This window comes from Colletes gigas, unplaced genomic scaffold, assembly GCF_013123115.1.
Source record: "Colletes gigas isolate AHSC1104 unplaced genomic scaffold, ASM1312311v1 Colletes_gigas_Sc00075, whole genome shotgun sequence".
In the NCBI taxonomy this organism is placed as follows: domain Eukaryota; kingdom Metazoa; phylum Arthropoda; class Insecta; order Hymenoptera; family Colletidae; genus Colletes; species Colletes gigas.
This window is the reverse complement of record NW_025106704.1, coordinates 183,255-203,578: the sequence shown is the minus strand read 5'-3', so window position 1 is coordinate 203,578 and position 20,324 is coordinate 183,255. Positions and strand designations below refer to the sequence as shown.

The 20,324-nt window shown below is 33.6% G+C and overlaps 1 protein-coding gene across 1 annotated transcript; it reads right to left on the bottom strand.

Annotated features, from left to right (window-relative positions):
- Positions 1 to 918: 918 nt before the first annotated feature.
- LOC122403799 lies at positions 919 to 11,351 on the bottom strand. The gene is made up of 6 exons (XM_043407536.1): positions 11,319 to 11,351; positions 6,788 to 7,045; positions 5,138 to 5,274; positions 4,424 to 4,874; positions 1,464 to 1,638; positions 919 to 1,160 (listed from the first exon to the last, which is right to left on the bottom strand). The coding sequence occupies exons 1-6, from the start codon at positions 11,349 to 11,351 to the stop codon at positions 919 to 921; spliced, it is 1,296 nt and encodes a 431-aa protein (XP_043263471.1).
- Positions 11,352 to 20,324: the final 8,973 nt, after the last annotated feature.

The window sequence follows — 20,324 nt, the reverse complement described above, 5'->3', positions numbered from 1 at the left end:
TTCAAAAATATGAAAGAAAATATGTTTTTTTCCATTGAGATTTAAACTTTTTAACTTGAATGAAAATTATATTGTAAATTAAATATTTATAAATAATGAGAAAATATATTTATTTTCTTTTGTTTAAGAAACCACAATTTTCCAGTAAACCCAATAATTATTTATGCGACTGAGTTTGTTCATTATTCGAATAATTATTTATTTGGAATGATTTTTCGAATAAATTTGTTTAATCAAGTATTTTTTAAATATATTCGAATAAATAACGAGATTTATTATTAATAATAATAAAATTCCGCGAAATAATTATTTGTTTTTCATAATAAATTAATGGTATTATTTATTCGAATAAATTTTCATATAAATGCCTATAAAAATAATTTTTCGTTCAAACAAATTCTTATTGTGATAGATATTTATTCATTAACGATGAATAAAATGTTTATTCTTGATTTTCATTCGTTATTCACCATCCAGAATAAAATTTTGCAATTTTTATTTATTCGAACGTGTTATTTGAATAAATAAAAATTGTGTTAATAAATAACGTCTAAAATAAATATATTTTACTGTTCTAGAAATTTCCAAAAATTCTTTTCCAAGTCTCGAATTATTAGAATAAAAATATTCCATTGCAAAGGAAGTTCCAAATTCTAAAAAGTTAATAAAAAATCGTTTTTGTTTATTCATACTTTGTTTTTTAAAAGATCGATTTAAACCACATAATCTCATAAATTTGCGTAGAAAAATTAATAAAGTCTGATTTTGCAATAAAAAATCTTGCTCTCGTAAACCAAATATATTACTATAAATATAATATACTTATTCCTACATCATCTACGACTGCCACACACACATACTATTTATTTACATAGTTCTGTGTGTTTGATCAGTTATATCAACACCCACCACATTTCACTATTGTACTGTGGATCGTCCCGTGTAGCCCTGTGTGGATTCACAATATTTCCTAGCCCGATCTCTAATTAGTTCGTCGATGGATTTGTTTTTCAACGTTGTCGAAGATAAATTATGCAAACGAGACGCCAGATAACACATAATTAGCGCCGATAAAACCAGGAGTACACCTAATCCTGTGGCGACGTACACAAAATTTCCACAGCTGTTCTCCAATCCAGCAGCGACCTTTTGATACAAATCTGCAAAAAAAAATAATTAGACTCGTCAAACCGAAGCCACAAAAGTCTTTAAATTATTTTCTATACAATTCAATATTTGTTTTTTTTTTAGTATAAATAAAAATGTATAGCATGTGTTACTTTAACAAGATTACCATTCATTTATTACAAAATAGTTCTACAAAATTTTTTATTTATTATAAAATAGTGTTTAAAAATTGATCTATTCTATAAGAAATAATGAAAAATTAATCTGTTAATGCAAAATTAATTTTAGAGATTATTAATGCCAAAAAGAGTGTCAGAATTAATTTTTAAACTTACCATTAGGCATCATTACAGTATATTCGATATTTTCTTTGAATTTTGTGAAGGCAGTAGAGTCATTATACTCTTTTATTGAACGTTTGCGTTTGGGAAGAAATTTTTTCGACTCATCAAACGACCTCCTTCTTCTTTTTCCGTGTCCCGATGGTTCGAACAGGTCCAGACAGAAATCCTACGAACAAATGCATAAACATTTTAATAATATATTGTTTGATTATTATGCAAATTCTCCAAGGAAACATTTTAATGGGAGATTCTAGAGGCCGAAATAAAACAAAAGTCAAGAATACCAATTTGTTGATGGAGGCTTCGTTAAAAAGTTATTGACGTTTAAAGTTCCGCCCGTACTGAAATTTTGTCTCGAAAATATCCAAGATTTCGGGGGTATGTGTAATGACCAAAAATGATTGTACTGACCCCCGCAACCGAAAATAATTTTTTTAGAACGATTCGAAAAATTTTTTATTCGCTGAGAAATTTCAACACCTACCCGATTTTTGTTCTCGAAAGTGGATAGGATTTCGGAGGTATGCGTATTCACCAAAAGTGATTGTGATTGACCCCTGCAACTGAAAATAATTTTTTCAGAACGATTTGAAATTTTTGAATTTAATTGTTAATAACTTTTTAACGAAGCCTTCATCAACAAATTGGTATTCTTGATTTTCGTCCTATTTTGGCCTTCAGAATCCCCTATTAAAATTTTTCCCAAGAGTGGTCGAACACCCCGTATACATATAGTATACATATGTATACATATCAAAAATTGGAATATTCGGAGTGATTCACGTAATTTGATCAGTTTAATTTATTCTACTACTAGTGGATCGTTCTTTAATATATTGATAGCGGATATAGAGGAGGAGTTCAGGAAAGGAAGGTGGGGAGGGGTTGAAGTGAGGGGAAGGAGGATTTGCACGCTAGCGTATGCCGATGATCTGGTGTTGTTGGCGAGGGAAGAGGAAGAGATGGAGGGTATGATCAGGCGGTTGGAAGGATATTTGGAAAAAAAGAGGCTGGAGATAAACGTAGGAAAAACAAAAGTGATGAGGTTCAAGAAAGGGGGAGGTGGGGAAAGGAAGATGGATTGGAGATGGAAAGGGAAAAGGATAGAGGAGGTGAAGGAGTTTAGGTATTTGGGATGTGTTTAAGAGGAATGGGGGGCAGGAGGCACAAATTAGGGATAGGGTAAAGAAGGCGGGGGTGGCAATGCGGCAGGTATGGGGGATTGGTAAGAGGAAGTTTGAGAGGGATTGGGGAAGGAGGATGTGGCTGTTTGATACCCTGGTGTGGTCAGTGGCGGGATACGGGGTGGAGATTTGGGGGTGGAAAGAGAGAGAGGATATGGAGAGAATGCAGGAGAGGTACATCAGGTGGTCGCTGGGGGTGGATTGGAGGACACCGGGGTATATGGTGAGAGAGGAGACGAAGAGAATGAAGTTGAGGGCGGGGGCAGGAGAAAGAGCATGGAGTTACGAGGAGAAACTAGGTAGGGGAGAGGGAGGGGTGATGGCCAGGTGGTGCTTGGTGGAGGTGAGGGAAAGGGAAAGGGAAGGGGAGGTGGAACTGTCGGCATGGGAGAGAGAAAGGATGGAGTACAGAAGGGAGAGAGGGATATGGGAAGGAGGGGAGGGGAGAAGAGGGCGAGAGGAGTCGGAGGGATAGGGGGAGCAAGATGGTAGGAGGCAGGAAGAGGAGAGAAGAGCCAGGATAAGGCAGTCCAGGTACAATAAGTGGTACAGGGAGATCGTAGTGGAAGAGGTACCGAAGTATTTGAGGGCAGGGTGGGGAGAGGCGAGGTATAGGCTGGGGAACGAGATGAGGGGGGGGGAGATATTGGGAAGAGGAGGAAGAGAGGAAATGTAGGATGTGCGGGGGGGGGAAGAAGAGACGTGGGAGCACGTCTTGGATCGGTGTGTTGGGGATGAGGCAGAGGAAAAGGGGGTTGGGGAAAAGATAAGGGAAATTTTGGACGAAGAAGGGAAAGGGGAGGGATGGATGAAAAGACTGGAGGAAAAGAGGAGAGAGAGAGAGGAGGAAAGGGGGGAGAGAGTTCAGGAAGGAGGGAGGTAGGAAAGGAGGAAGGAGTGAAAGAAGGAGTGGAATGAAAGTATGGAAATGGAAGTCAAAGGCGGAGGAGGCGGGCGTGGAAAGGCGGAGGCGTAGTGTTAAGGTAATGTTAAGGTAGTTTTAAGGATAGAAAATAGAAGGCGAAACGAGGCAAAGAGAGGCGAAGCGAGCGTATGCGTGGTGAGGCGAGGCGAAGCGAGAATAGCGAGCGGGCAAGGCATGTAGGTTAAGGCTAGGGTAAGAGTAGGTTAAGCGGAGGGAAGGAGAGGGGAGGATGGGGTGAAGATAGAGAATAAGATAGTGTAAGGAGGAATTGTAAGGGAAAGGAGAGGAGATATGTAACCCTAAGGGGAACATTAAATACATACTACTACTACTACTAGTGGATCGTTCGAAAAGATTTCTGTCTTGTATAACATTGTTCAGTGAGAGTTTTTAAATAATTATACTTTTATTTGTAACTGCTTTTTGTCCTGAAGGTTTCAAAGTCACTTTCAGTTTTTTTGTAAAAACGAATATTTCGTACTTTAATTCAAACGATGTTTGAAATGATGTTCCTCGATAAAACCGAAAAAGCAGTTAGTAATATGTAAATTTAGTATAAATCATTTGAAAGCTTTTTCTGGCCATATTATAGGCCCCTAATACGATTTATACGTCCTACACCACTTATTTAACAGAAAACAAAAACTTTTAATTTTCTATCTTCGATCATTCGAATTATGAGACACTTTTAGCTAATTTATGGTGATAAGAGCTCTGAAAAAGTAAAAACAATCGAACCTTCTTTTTAAAACTTACAATAGAACTTCCTATTTAGATTTGAAACCCCCTATTTCTATCTTGGAACTCCCTCTTTTAACCTCTTCCAGAATCATAGAGCTTACCGGTTGACAGTCCTGCGGCTCCATGCAAGCCTTGATTTGCGAATGGATCCACAGAGTAGATCTCTCCCTCATAGAGCTTAGCAGAAATGCTTCAAAGTCCAAAAAGACTTCATTCTTCCTCTCCCTGTACCTAGCGGGCTGGTGAGGGATTATGGAGGCGAAGTCTCGATTCCTGCAGCCGTCTTTTACAAGAACCACGCTTCCTGGGGCGTGTGGCTGGTCAGGATCCGGACTAACAGTAACTTCTAACAATTTCACGTAGCCCCAAGCACTGTCAGGACTGATTCTGGCTCTTAATTGTAGCTTTGTTCCGATAGGGACCGCTTGGTCCACGGTTTGGGATCCTTGAGAGTCTGAAGAGTTGCCCGTGGCCTCTCGATAGAGGGCCACTTCGTATTCTAGACGACCCGGAGTCTCCTCCACTACACCAGACACGCGGGCTCCGTGTGGGCTGGAAAGTATAGTGATCGTGTGGACTGAGAATCACTTGGTAAAGGGAGAATTCAGGTTTTCCGGGATTTAGTGGGTTTTGTGAGATTTTGACTGTTTATTTACGACAGGGAAAATAATTTCTTTGACGAAAGAAGCTTGGAAAATCGAAAAAACGTAAGGCCTAAGAAAACCAATAACTGCCCTCAATAATTTGTCATCTAATTTAGAGAAATTAGTATTAATTATAAATCTATCTTAGTTAAAGTAGAGAAAAAGACTCACAAGGTTCCAGCGAATCCAGCAGCTTTGTGTCGAAGTAACGTAGGTTCCGGTGGTCGACACATAAGGATCAACTCCTGGTCGGCTAACATGACGACTCCAGGGAACGTGGGGAACCATATTCGTAAGTGAATGAAACCCTAAAATCAGTAAAACCATCATTTTCCATACAAAACAACCAAACGAACTCGAATAACTCTTCGATTTCGCATTTTCAATGGAATTTAAAAAAATTACAATATTCCCTAGTAAATTCACTATGAACTCATCTTTTTAAACGAATATTATAATTCTGTTCATTTAAATAAAATTTTACAAAGAGATAGAAAAAATTTGGAGATAGAAATGTATAAAATTGTATTTTTTGACCTTCCGGCCGATTTCAAGTTAATTTCCAATTTATTATGGGCAAAATTTATTCAGAAAAGCCAATCTTTCCAAATAAAACTGAAAAAGTACATTTCAACACGACAAATAGTTTTCGAAATAAAAATTCTTAAGCACAATTCATTTTCACAAAAGTCGTAAATTTCAAAGGCCTATAGTTTTTAAACAAATTCGAAACTTCATATTCAATTGTAAACAAAATCCCAGGAATCGAGGGGGAAAAGTGGTCGATTTGGTGTGAATTGACCCATTATTAGTTCGCTTTAATAATTTTATAAACAATTTGCATTTCTAGTGTCTCACAAAGCAGAGTACTGTTTGGAAGTATTACTAGTGCTGGTGGCAAATGCACACTTTGTTAATTATTAATTGTTTTATTTGTTATATCTTAACTATAAATTACATACGTATACATATACAGGGTGTTCGGCCACCCCTGGGAAAAATTTTAATAGGGGATTCTAGAGGCCAAAATAAGACGAAAATCAAGAATACCAATTTGTTGTTTGAGACTTCGTTAAAAAGTTATTAACAATTAAATTAAAGAATTTCAAATCGTTCTGGAAAAATTATTTTCGGTTGAGGGGGTTAATTACAATCATTTTTGGTGAATAGACATACCCCCGAAATCCTACCCACTTTCTAGAAAAAAATTCGAGAATGTGTGAAATTTTACAACGAAAAAAAAAGTTTCAAATCGTCCAAAAAAAATTATTTTCAGTTGCGGGGATCAATTACAATCATTTTTGGTCAATAGACATACTTTCGAAATTCTACGCATTTTCGAGAAAAAAATTCAGTATGGGTGGAACTTCAAACGTTAATAACTTTTTAATGAAGCCTCCATCAACAAATTGGTATTCTTGATTTTCGTCTTATTTTCGCCTCTAGAATCCCCCATTAAAATTTTTCCCAGGGGTGTCCGAACACTCTGTATGTGCAAATCTCATTTAAAGACTTTGAAGTTTATGAAAAACACGACAACCCATTAATATTTCGATAGGAATAGATAGTATACTGAACTGGTATATACTGTGAAGGATTTCATAAACCGATTTTCAATAACATTCTTTATCGCGATGTTCACATAACCGAACGTTCGAAATATGAAATAGAGTGAGAGAAAGAGTGGAAGAGAGTGAACCTGATAAGAGGGGTATAAGGTTTGAAAAAATTGTGCAAGAATCAGTCTAGAGAGAATTTAACATTTTTGTTGTTACATTTAATCAAACTAATCTCCACACTAGTATCGATGAAAAGACTTACGTTTCTCTTTAGGATGCCACATCTGGTGAAATCGGTGACCTTGAGGAAGTAGTTGTCTTCTTGGGTGTCGCTGGGGTCAGGCCTGATCTGGCAATGGACGTCTGTGAGGGGATTGGCAGCTCTGTCGTCGGCGAATAGCGGCACCCCCCTGAAACTCATCGGTCTTTTGATCTTCGCCGTCAGAAGATCCGCGGCCGATCCTGCACCGCTGCATTGGATCTCAGACACCTCGTAATCCTGAGCAACAGTGGCCGCAACCTGGAAGGACAGCCCAATCATCAAGGGAAGTCTGTCAGTTTGGAAATTAAGCTTCTACGAAACTCCAAATTTTGTAGTCGATTGCGATCAGTGTCCTTTTTTCTGTTCTTTACAGCTTCAAAGAAAGAGGATTCGACTTCTGAGATGCCGTTTGAAAACCTAGAACAGTCTGTTACGCTGTAAATCAAAATTCAAAATTCTTTGAAGCGATAGAAAAGAATTCTAAAAGATAGTGTCTGTGGAATTCCGGTCGTCATGTTGGATAGTTCTGTCTGGAATTTCGTGCTCCGAGCTTGAAAGCTTTTAAATTCGAGATCTCTTAATTGTACAACAATGCTTGGATAACTGCGTTAATTTTCAGTTCCCAGAAGGTAAGAAAAGGACAGTAAATGAAGGATAGACAAGAATAAAACGATGTGAAACATTTTAATTTTATTACTGGGACCTTTATCAATATATTTGCGAGTTTCTTTTTTATTAAAATAAGACCGAACACGATATAATTTGAGCCATATTTACATATTAGTGAGTGATAATATACAATTAATATTAATAGGTAAATATTATCCAAATTATATCGTGCATAGTCCTATTTTAATCTGAAAAAATCTCAGAAATACGTTGGTAAAGTTTTGTTAACCCCTTCCCGTACTTTAACGAGTCTGACTCGTGATGAAGATTTTGGCCCAGACGTGAATATCACAAGTCTGGCCCGCGGACAGCAAACCACGATCGTCATTGAGTTTTAGTTCCTATCGGTACGCCACAAGAATTGGTCACGATTCTTATAATCTCTGTTACAAAGCAGTGTTAGCATCAGTCTGGTCTGTTTACCGCGCGTTGACGCCTCCCGCTTGGGCCCGGATTTCGTCGAGCTAAATGCCACGGGAAGGGGTTAAGCAAAATACAAAAGTGAATGAGCTTCAAAGCCCGTATCGCGTGAGCACAATAGTGACCGACTCACCCTGTATAATTGTGTTATTGATATATTAGCCCGAATCAGGTTACACTACGTCGCGTCGAATTTCTTAGCGTGTCGTGTTGTTGCACATGCAATCAAAATTAATTTAACACTTTGACTGCCACGTCACCCATATATGGGTGACAGGATTTACCATTATGATACCAGAAAAATTAATTCTCGTTGAGGGAAATATATTTGAATAGAATTTGTGAATTTAAACAAGGTTGCGAAAATAAGTACTCAAACAAATTTTAGGTTATGTAGCTTACAATGGTCTAAAATCAAAATTTTACTTATGCAGAATATTATACAGGTTTGATCTGGCAGTGAACGTGTTAAACTACATTTATTTGAACTTTTTTTTCGTGATTGCTCGAATTTTGAGACTTTGGCTGTTGAAACATAAATTTCGCAGCCATTTCGAAACATTAAATTCTTCTTCTAAAGGCCATTTTGTTTTTCAATGATTTTTACTCTCGTTCAAATAAATATTTGTAATTGTTCTGTTATCTTATTCAAATTTTCTCGAGATTTTCGCTTCAAAAATTGAAGGAACGACTCCGTCACCATTTTAGAATTCATTTTGGAAATTTTACCGATGTCATTGATTACCATTAATGATCAAATTGCCATGCCCACAATTTAATTGTGGGTGTACGGTGGTCATTTTGTTTTCTTTCAAAGCAAAAAAATTTAAATACAACAATTCTTCCATAACTGCCAGTCATTTTTTATTGAGTCAGATTTTATTGAAATTTTGCACACTTATAGATCTAGTTATTGCGTTCGGGAATGTATAGTATTATGGGAGCAGATATTCTATGATTAAAATTATATTATATGTTGAAATATAATTATAGCTGCATCATTTTAAAAACTTGTTATAGTGTTGTGTTAGTGATTATATTATGCACTAGAATGCCACGCCATAGGCTGAGGTTCGATTCCCGATTGTGCAACATTTTTTTCCTTTATCTATTCTAATTAATGGATATCATGTATAAAAACTTTCGGTTGAATATTTTTATAATTACAGTATCTTCGTTTAACAAAAATATCTTACATTTATTTGTCATTGTATAGTAAAAACAAAATCTTATTTATTACTATTCACATGAAAGATTTTCTATTTTAGTATTTTTTCTTTATTTGCAAAGCAAGTTGTTTTTGTTTATACGAGGTGGTATAAAAAAAATCGGACTTTCATTACAGGATCTTTATTAATAAATTATTTGAAGTTTGACAATGTTTTTCCCATTATTAAAATGCCTTCTGATAATCATTTTCTCTTGTCACAGTCCCTTGAGTTTTAATTTCATTTTAGGGAATAAAAAGAATTTGTTCTTCTTGAGAAAACGGTAAATGCAAATTTTTATTGTGACGTGCTTCGACGATTACGCGAATACGTTCGTCGAAAGAGGCCAGAATTGTGGCGTGACAACTGGCTCTTGCATCACGAGAGTGCTCCCGCACACATCGTTTACACAAAAGTATTTCTTACATCGAAGAACAGAGCAATATCAATATAAAATATAATAACAAAATCAGTTATTATATTCCAACGTCTAATAAAATTTTAATCATAAATATCGTAATAACCATTGAGTATTTACACACATAATGCCATACATTCGTGAACAAAATGACTAGATCTACGAGTGTGCAAAGTTTCAATAAAATCAGTGACACGAAAGGCCTTGCCCTCTCCTTCTTAGCAGTGGGGGTGACTGCCGTTCATTTACCCAATAAAAAATGACTCGCGGTTATGAAAGAATTGCTGTATTTCAATTTTCTCGCTGTGAAAGAAAACAAAATGGCCACCGTACACCCATAATTAAATTGTGGGCATGACAATTTGATCATTAATGGTAATCAATGACAGCGGTAAAATTTCCAAAATGAATTCTAAAATGATGACGGAGTCGTTCCTTCAATTTTTGAAGCGAAAATCTCGAGAAAATTTGAATAAGATAACAGAACAATTAAAAATATTTATTCGAACGAGAGTAAAAATCATTGAACAACAAAATGGCCTTTAGAAGAAGAATTTAATGTTTCAAAATGGCTGAGAAATTTATTTTTAAACAGCCAAAGTCTCAAAATTCGAGCAATTATGGAAAAAGGTTCAAATAAATGGTTAAAAATATTCCAAAATGGCGGTCACTCCTAGCACTGGTTGCAAAATAATGTAAATCACATTTTTTAATTTATTTTTCCCTTTTTCAGCTTTAAAATAGCAGCTAATTCTCGATTTTTGATCGTAAACTATAAAATTCTCACAAAAATCACAATTTCTCGATTAATAACTAGATGAAATGATAGGTATGTAAGATAGCATTTTTATTTTTTAACCTAGAGGCTTTCAGAACAGTTTAAATTAACAAATTTTGATGGATAAATTTAGAGAATTTTATGTGAAGATGCGTGAGTATCAATATTGTGGACCTTACAAAACTTATGAATTCGGACATCTAAAAAATTGGGTAGTAATATGAAACAGCATTACTTTTATGGGAAATAAGTTCTGAAATTGCGTTAAAGGGTTTATAGAAAAGTTTTAATAACATACAAGTCTAAAATATGGTAATACAATTATATTTTATGCACAATCGTAATGGGTCCATAATTGACAGGACAAACATTCGATCCACAGCTCACCCTTAGTGTTTTCAGACAACTTATTGTTGCAAAATATGCAGACTGCATAATTTGATCCTGATTGAAACTATCCAGGTTCATTAATATCAAATGTCTCATATTGCTACCATCTCCGTATTTTATTTCTTTCTCATTATAATATAATTAAACGCACAATAACTTTAAAACCCCATTAATATTATGAAACTGCGATTATAATAGAATAACATACCTTCCTGTTCTTTTTTTTAAATCACAAAGTAAATAACAGAAATTGCACTTGAACACCTACGCGCAAAAACTTTCAGTTGCATTAGAAATAATAAGGGTTCGTTAGACAATGAATAATGGTACATAACGATGGCTGCGGCTGTATGATGTTACTATGATCTTCGTGCTTCGTTTTCATGTATATGTCAGTACTGAATAGGGCTCAAAATCTTAGTGTCTCATATTTCTACCCTATCTCATAATCCCACCTTTACTTCTGCAGAATATAACGAGCTGAAGTTTAATTAAATACATAGAAACTTTGCAAATGGTGGCGACTTTTCAATGAAAATGGCGGAACAATGTGGGAAATTTTATAAAATTCAAACAAGATCCCTCAGAACATACAATTTTTCAAATTTTCACAGAAAATCGCGCAAAATGTGGGAAATTGGTACAAACCGTGCAAAATCCAGCGATAAGGACAGTGAACATGATTTCTGTAGCTATTCCTCTTCGGTATATTTGCAGTTTGATCGGTGGTGGATGGTTACACACAAAAACACACACTTTCGTGGAGGAAGATGAAATTTTCACGAAGTTTCTCGAGGAACTGAGTCGCGTGCATTGAGAATTCTTCGACGAGCGTCTTTCATGGGGGTAGGGAGGCGGAAATCGAGGGATCAGAGAACCACCGGCCCGTCCAGAGTACTGTTAATGCATGCTCGCTGCCTCCGCTAACAACCATAACTCGCCAGTAGCGAAAGATTCGAACAACTTTCGAGGTTTCTATTTTTAACTTCACCATCAGCTCCGCACACTAAACCTCGATACTTGTACATCCCCAAACGCCACCTATGGACTCCATGGACACCCCTAGGAAACCATAGCCGCATTAAAATATTAAATATCTTCATTTATTAAAATACAGTTTATAAAAATTTACAACTTCTAACTTGGACGAAGAAAATTTTTCTCATAATTTTTTTACGTAATTGTTAGACATAGAAATGAATGGCTTCTATGTCTTGGTGTTTTGAGATGCTTTATTGGAAAGGAAATATTATTTTTTTTAACTGAAAAATTGAATTGTTGGTAGGGAAACTTTGGAATTTTAGAATTGAAACATTTTAGAAACGGTGTGTTTTTAAAAGAAATGTTTGGAATGAAATTTTCTTGATTTTGGAAGGGAAATAAATCCGTAGTATTTAATTTTTATTTACTAAGTGTTTCCAAGGCCATTTTAAAGTCACCTTAGTTTTTTGAAATAGAAACCTATATTTTTCTTTGCAGATTCTTATCTTATAAAAATAAGAATAATTAATTTTATATGAAACATTTTCTCATCAGACTGTGTTTTAAAAAAATATTTACTAACTATTTTGAAAATTTCAAAGTGAAAAATTGAAATATTAAGTTGTAAGAATTGAAAATTTTCTATTTTTTCGATTAATCAAACAATGATAAATTCAGTAAGAAAATTAAGTGGTCGAAAATTGACTAAAAATTGTAATAATATAATTCAGATAAATTAATAAATTTGTCACTTCGTTGAAAACTTATTTAAAAGCAAAGTTTATTGGTTTCTATTATCGTTGGTTGTAGAGTAAAGATGTGAAATAATTTTCTAAAGCGTAAATTTAATTTCCAACGTGGAAAAAGTTTCAAAAGTAGTTAATAAATATTTATTATTAATGTTGAGGTATATTTTTACAGATTCTGTTCTTGTACGAGACTTCATTCTTCATTTTGTTGCGGCATTGACCTAAAAACCAACGCACCGAGAAAGTCAGCAACCGTCTAAGCAATTCGCTTAATCGTTTTGCGATTCCAGAGCTTCCTGGAGTCAAAATCCGAAATCCTACCCACTTTCGAGAAAAAAATTCGGGTAGGTGCTGAAATTTCTCAGCGAAAAAAAATTTTTCAAATCGTAAAAAAATTATTTTTGGTTCCGGGGGTTGATTACAATCATTTCTGGTCATTTCACATACCCCCAAAATCCTACGAGTTTTCGAGATAAAAATTCCTTACCGAAAATCTAATTTCGGGCCAGAAGTGACACTCGAAAATTCGGCGAAAAAAAATTTCAAATTGTTCTAAAAAAAATTATTTTTGGTTGCGAGGGTTAATTACAATCATTTTTGGTGAATAGACATACCCCCGAAATCTTACCCAGTTTCTAGAAAAAAATTCGAGGAGGTGTGAAATTTTTCGACAAAATTAAAAAATTTTAAATCGTTCTAAAAAAATTATTTTTGATTGCTGGGATCAATTATAATCATTTTGGTGAATAAACATACCCCCGAAATGCGGAATGCGCATTTTCGAGAAAAATATTTAGTACGGGCGGAACTTTAAACGTAAATAACTTTTTAACGAAGCCTCCATCAACAAATTCGTATTTTTGATTTTCGTCCTATTTTGGCTTCTAGAATCGCTCATGTAAATCTTTCCCAAGGGTGACCGAACACGCTGTGGTCTGGATTAGGTGTGCAAAGTGGTTCTGAAAATTTTCCCTCGTAAGAAACGCGAAGTTAAGAGGCATAGTGATCGATCCTAAAGCACCGATCCTCCCCCATTATTGTGGTATTGATTTGTAAAAGCCGCAGACCAATTTGTGAAGCATAAAAAAAAAAAACAGAAGAAGAGTCTACGAAAATATTAGAGTCAGAAAACAACGCGTTAGAGGAGGAAAAAAATGAAAATAGACCGTGTAACAATATTCATTGTAAAATTCATAAATACAAAAAACCAAAAACCAAACTTATTTCTCTCGTTTAGATCTGCTAGATGGTGGAGGATTTCTTAATTGTTTAAACAATTAACAAAAATTATAAACGAAAATTAATATTTATTTAATTCTTTAGTTTTCACGTGGAATTACAATGATCTAAATAGTTATAAACTACATAAGTAATATATTGCTGAATTGTATTTGTCGTTAGTCGAAGAATTCTTCTTCGATCTCATTGCAACACTCGTAAGTGTTAGGAGAAGCAATATTTTAATAGGAAACAGTTCGCATCACAGAGTACAGAAATGTCGTAAATTATAATCTTCAGCATTATCTTATCTCATGTATTTGTGATCGGATCGGAATGTGAAAATTCTAATGCCACAATTTCTACCGAAAATGAAGTGTCTTCTTGCGCTTTAATAATTATATGTTTTATTATACCGTGCAACTCCCTCTCTCTTCGATTAATAGAGGTTTCATTATTACTCATATTCAACATTATAGAAACTAGTATCCCTTGCTCCAGTATAACAAAAAAAGGTTAATGCAGTAAGTTATCATGACTGCATTATCTTGTATGTATTTATTTTCGAATGATACAATGAGATCAGAGAAGAGTTCTGCGACTAACAACGAATACAATTCAGCAATGAAATCTTTCATATGTGTTAAAAAAAATATATTACTTATGTAGTTCATAACTATTTGGACCATTAGAATTCCACGTGGAAAATAAAGAATTAAACAAATATTAATTTTAGTTTATAATTTTTTTTTAATTGTTTAAACAATTCAAGAATCCTTCACCATCTAGCAGATCTAAATGACAGAAGCGACTTTTGTTTGAAAACTGTTTTCCTATCTCGTACAGATTGGGAATTATAGCAACACAAAAAAAATTAGCCGAATATTTAAGAGTTAATTTTCACTCCTTAGTACAAAACCGTATAATATTCTGCAAACGTAAAATTTTGATTTTAGACCATTGTAAACTACATAACCTAAAATTTATTTCGGTACTTATTTTCGTAACCTTATTAAAATTCACAAATTCGATCCAAATGTATTTCCCTCAACGTCCTCACTTGAAAATTCATTTTTCTAGTATCGTAATGATAAATCCAGTCACCCATATATGGGTGACGCGGCAGTCAGAGTGTTAAAATGAATTTGAGCATCGAAAAAAAATTGCATAATACATATCTACATATGCACTATACAGGGTGTTCGGCCACCCCTGGGAAAAATTTTAATGTGAGATTCTAGAGGCTAAAATAAGACGAAAATCAAGAATACCAATTTGTTGTTTGAGGCTTCGTTAAAAAGTTATTAACAATTAAATTAAAAAATTTCACATCGTTCTGGAAAAATTATTTTCGGTTGCGGAGGTCAATTACGTCAAAGATAAAATACGATAAAAAAAAAGATCAACTTTGGGAGTGTACTCAAAATGCATTTACTATTATTTCCTATAATATGATCCATCCTATCGCATAGGAAGGAATTTTCGAACGTTTCTTATAACGGCCACAATAAATCATAAATATATTTAAAAGCTTCTATCTTTTCAAAAAAGCAATTTCGGACATAAGTTTGTATGAACTTTTTCCATCTGTTTGACCTTAGTAACACGTAATATAAATTTGGACTCAACCTTTTTGGACACCCTGTATGGGAGGTAGATGATCACGCTAGATAATCATGCCAATGCTAATAAAGTTTTATTATCGATGGATTTATTAGACGATGGGTTATTAAGTGATTTAGTCATTTATTAAATGAATAGAATTCTATATTTTTTATACAAGTGTACAGTGTGTTTTGTCACGAATAATTACTTACTAACTTGTTGCTCGTTGCTGAAGCACTGGTGATGCGGCGACTAAGAGCGAGGACCAATCTCATGCAACGTATACATACTCGGGCGAACGAGACGACTCAGCAAACGTAAACAAACGATTCTGAATATGAGTCGCAAGGCCGGGGACACAGGAGCGTCGAGGCGACGTGCATTTCTATGTTCTTCCCTTGTCTTGCAATTAAAAACAACGAAGACAGACAAGATCGGCGTTCCTATGTCTTTTCAATTGCAAGACAAGGAAGAACATAGATCGTCGCTTCGACGCTTTTGTGTGCCCTCGGCCAAAATGTCCTTTGATATCACACGAACTCTTTGTTTTTCTTCGATGACTCGTCTCGTTCACTCGAGTATATGTATACCCTGCGGGTAGCGGTACTGTTCTAATCCTAATATGGTAAAAATCCGAGAGTTTATACGGGGTGTTCCACGGATAATGGGGAAAGCTATATCTCTAAAACGGTTACAAATACAGAAAAATGTTGTAAGGCAAAAGTAAACGGCATCGAATGATGTACAAGCTGAATGTAATTTTATTCATTTTGATGCATTTATGTATCCAAAAACTGCAACTGTATTCCTTTTCTGAATGGAATCGTACAATTTTTATCGAACTATTCGATGCAGTCTTTAAATCTTTATAAAAAAAGTATTAATGTACTTATTTTGGCGTACTTTACAGACGTTATGCGACACTCACGACACAATAAATGTTCAAACGGTCTTCTATTACTGTCTAAACGAATACGTTGTTGAACGTCTTGAACACTAATAGCCAAGGGTTGAAAACAGTTACGGTATCGATTTTGATTCTTGAAACAGTCATAAGAATCGGAAAAATATTACAACTGTTATGGATATATCGATTTCGTTACGGTTCTTAGCCCTTATTGAGTTTGTGAAGATGTTAATATGTTTTATTTTGAATTGAAAGAATTAACAACTCTGACACCAGATTCGCCAGAAGAATCAGTACTAACTGTAAACTCATTAGTCTGTGACCTTTATTTTCTGCCTAATGGACCAGGAGCATCAATTATACTTCTGACTGTTGAAGTGGTTTCTATCTTTTTAAATTGAAGCATGTTGTCTGTTTCTTATTCGCTATTAATTAGTTCTAACAGTGTATCACGTGAGAACTTTGATGGTACTTCACCCGTAGCAAACTCCTATATTATCGTGTTCCTATCTTTCGAAGGATTCTTGTTCTTGGCCATATAGTTACAATATTAATATGGCAATTGGTAATTAGTTACAATATTAGCTAATATAGAACCGATATATAATAATTTAATATTATGATATAATTATGACATTTGTTTGCATACAGTTGTATGGGACACTGTGTAGACCCAAAATATGAGGTGGGGTATATTGCAATTTCCATATAATGTTTTGACGGTTTAGTTGCGCCATCTGGGTGTTGGTTTCTATCCAGTTGGTCAGTATCAACGTCCCCTTTGTTACTTGGAAGATAACGGAAAGAGTTAGAGTTAGGAAAGAGGTAAATAATTTATAGAGCGTCTTTGTTATCAGATTCGAAGTTGAAACTATTTAAAAGGAGAAAATATTTTTCCTACGTAACGAGAGAATTTATTTCAATAAATAATTAAATCCAGAAGAAATTGTTTTTATTGGGAATAGAATGTTTTAAAATTAATTTCACCAAGAATTGCTGATTTGACGATCATTTTTAAATTTATTATAACACTTAATATAGAAGTAAAAAATAATTGTTATATAATTACTAAAAGAAGAAACGAATGTTATATTAGTTAGACACAATTTGTCACAAAATTTAATACTTAAAGCTTCCATTGCAAGATAATGCACTATAGAGATTGCAAACTTACAGTTTGATGTTATTACTTAACCCAAACCTGACTCGAATAAATCAGAATTAGCGTTTATGGTTACAAAGTTGAAATATTGTAGAGAAAACCGAAGTTTCAGTTTTGTTGAATTTCCTTTTTCGTTCTTTTCAACGCAGATGCTTCCATAAAAAGCGAGATGGCGTCGTTCGAAGCGATTTATGGCAGCTGTCAGTCGGAAGAGTACCTAACAGAGCATAGTGCTATGTCACGCATTCATACGCGTCGAAATTCTACGGGAAAATTGCTCGTCCGTTAGGATTCCATCTGAGGCTGGCAAAACGACTTCCATTTTGGATTGCATTTGTATCGTTCTGCACTTTGGGCAATTATTTACGTGTTTTGGAACCTCGATTTCATAATTTTCTTGGTAATTATTGGCTTTAAATTGGCCCATTTTCCAAGAACATAACCTCTTTTTCCCTTGGAAAAAAAATTACGATTTAATTTCTCAAAGACTGTAATATACTATATTATAAATTGCAAGATAGATCAGAGTTAATTCATATTGGAATTTTGTAGAAAGTTGTACGCACAAAAGTATTATTTATAAAGATTTTACAAGAATTGGCCTATTTTATACTATTTCAATTACTAATTTCTAATTTCGATCAAATTTCCAAACAATGGAAGTCTTTTTCTCTCAAAAGCAAAATTATGTTATAAATTAATTTGTCACATTTTTTCTCGTTAGTTTATAACAAATAGCCAATGGCCATAATTATTCTACTGAAGTAATTAAATACTGTAAAATCTTTGATAGAATTTAAACAAATTTTTTAAAATGGCTGACGAAGGTTTTACGAATGAAATGATTTCTTCCTTTATTGTGGCACGAAATTATGGCAATGGCGGCGCTCATGCTCACCCTAACGGGTACATTTTCTGCCTTGAAGCGTGACAAACGATAACGGTCGACTATTATTACTGAAACTGCTTGAAGCAAGCCATAGTAGCATAATTTCGAAGACTATAATCGAAATGTTCCTTCCGTTGATGATTATAAACCATATTTAATAATTATGGATAAACAAACTTAACAATTTTAAACAATTATATTTTCTTCGTATCATTTAAACAATTGCACTGAAAGATTGTTATATGACATTTTAAATGTTGAATTTATTTAAAATTCAGAAACTATTTTAATTTAGGCTTAGAACATAATATGTAGTGAGAGGCAAACAACTTTTTTTTGGGACGAAATGGAAGTCGTGGGTGGTGAAACTTAAAAGATTGCCAAAATACTGTTATAGATATTGACATAATCTTTGTTAACACAATGAGGAAATATGAAACACGTAAAAAATTTAAAAATTCTAAGATTTTGTAGTAATTGTTTAATTCTAAACAGTCCACAAATGGAAATCCTTTGTTTTATCACAATTTGTTGTAAATTATATTACGATCTTCTTTTATGAAAAAAAAAGAATTGCATCCTTAAAAAATTGGACCCTTTAAAAAGCTTGAAAATTTTTTATAAACATTTTTATATTTTTTTTTCATTTCAGTTTTGAATTGTTCAATTTTTGTTTATCATAAATCCTTATTTTATTTAAAATAAAGATTTTATAAAACAAATTTAATTAGCGGTTTTCCAGGAATGTATAGAAAGCATAATTTTTACGCCAAATTGATTACTTCATTTCCTTTTGTTTCGGATGTAATTTACGAGTTCTTCGAGCGAATCTTCTTTAATTGCATAGCTTTTATCATACGGTTTGAAAAATTAATTAGTTTCGGTTTTGCTGGAAGATTCTAATTAAAAAGTATCATGATAATTAATAATATACTGAAATAATCTTCTATATTTTGAATTGGTACTATGTTGAGAATTAATATAGTAAATATTATTTATTATTTAGGATAATTTTTAAATAGAAATTTCTATAGAAAGAAATCAATGAACGACGCTTTTGTGTTTTAATTCCTAGTTTAGGAATGAGAAAACCATTTTGCCACAGAAATTTTGTAAATAAATTGAAAAAAATCGCAATTTTGTAGAATCTACAATTTTTATAGGTAGTTCGAGAACTAGAAACCATACGTCTTTACGAAACAAGCATAAACTGAACAAATCCTGTTTCTGAGATTTAAAAATACCAGTTTATTCTAAAAATTCATTTAATCGTCGGAACTTTCTAACCTCACTATTTCTGTATTCTGAGGTTAAATCATGCTTAATAATATTTACGAAATAAAATTGTACCTAATACATTAAAATTTTCTTCCTCGTCAAACTATAATAATTTCAGTATAAAACTTATACTAAATAACAAATTTCAACGATTTATACCGCTGAAAAAGAAGTAAAAAAATTCCCTTTTAAAGAAAACTCCGTGAATCACTAAAAAATTTGCTTAATCCCGTATAATCCATCCTCAAATTTTTCTCAAACTCAGTTATCGCTTATGCTACGCACTATGTATACTCTTTACGGTTCGCGTCGTTCGGCACGCTCTATGAAAAGCCATAAGCGGAAACAACGGTCCACTGCATAGACATTCACATATGAAATCAGTTAACAAATTACCAGAAACTCTCAATTTTTTTCCTATTATAAACTAATTTTCCTAATTAATCAATTATAACATTTGCAAAAAAAATTTCTAACAAATACAAAACATAAAACCATATAATTACCACGATTTTCTATAAAAAATAGAGACTAAATACATGCAAAACCTATAATCTTCAACAAAAATAAAAGCGAAAACACAAAATCTTCCATAAAAAATGGAGACCAAACACATTTTAATTTTCAAGTTTTTATTCAATTATTTAAGTGAAATTTCGTAAAAAATATACATTTTTCATTACAAAAAAGAAAGGAATAACCTATTATATTAGGCAAAAAAAAAAATAATATTTTGCATAATTAATTAAACTTATTGTTATAAAAATAATTAACGTGTTATTTGTACATTTGTTAAATAAACTCTATACTTAAAACAAAACAAAAATAAAACTTAGAATACTTGCAACAAATAACACTTTTCATT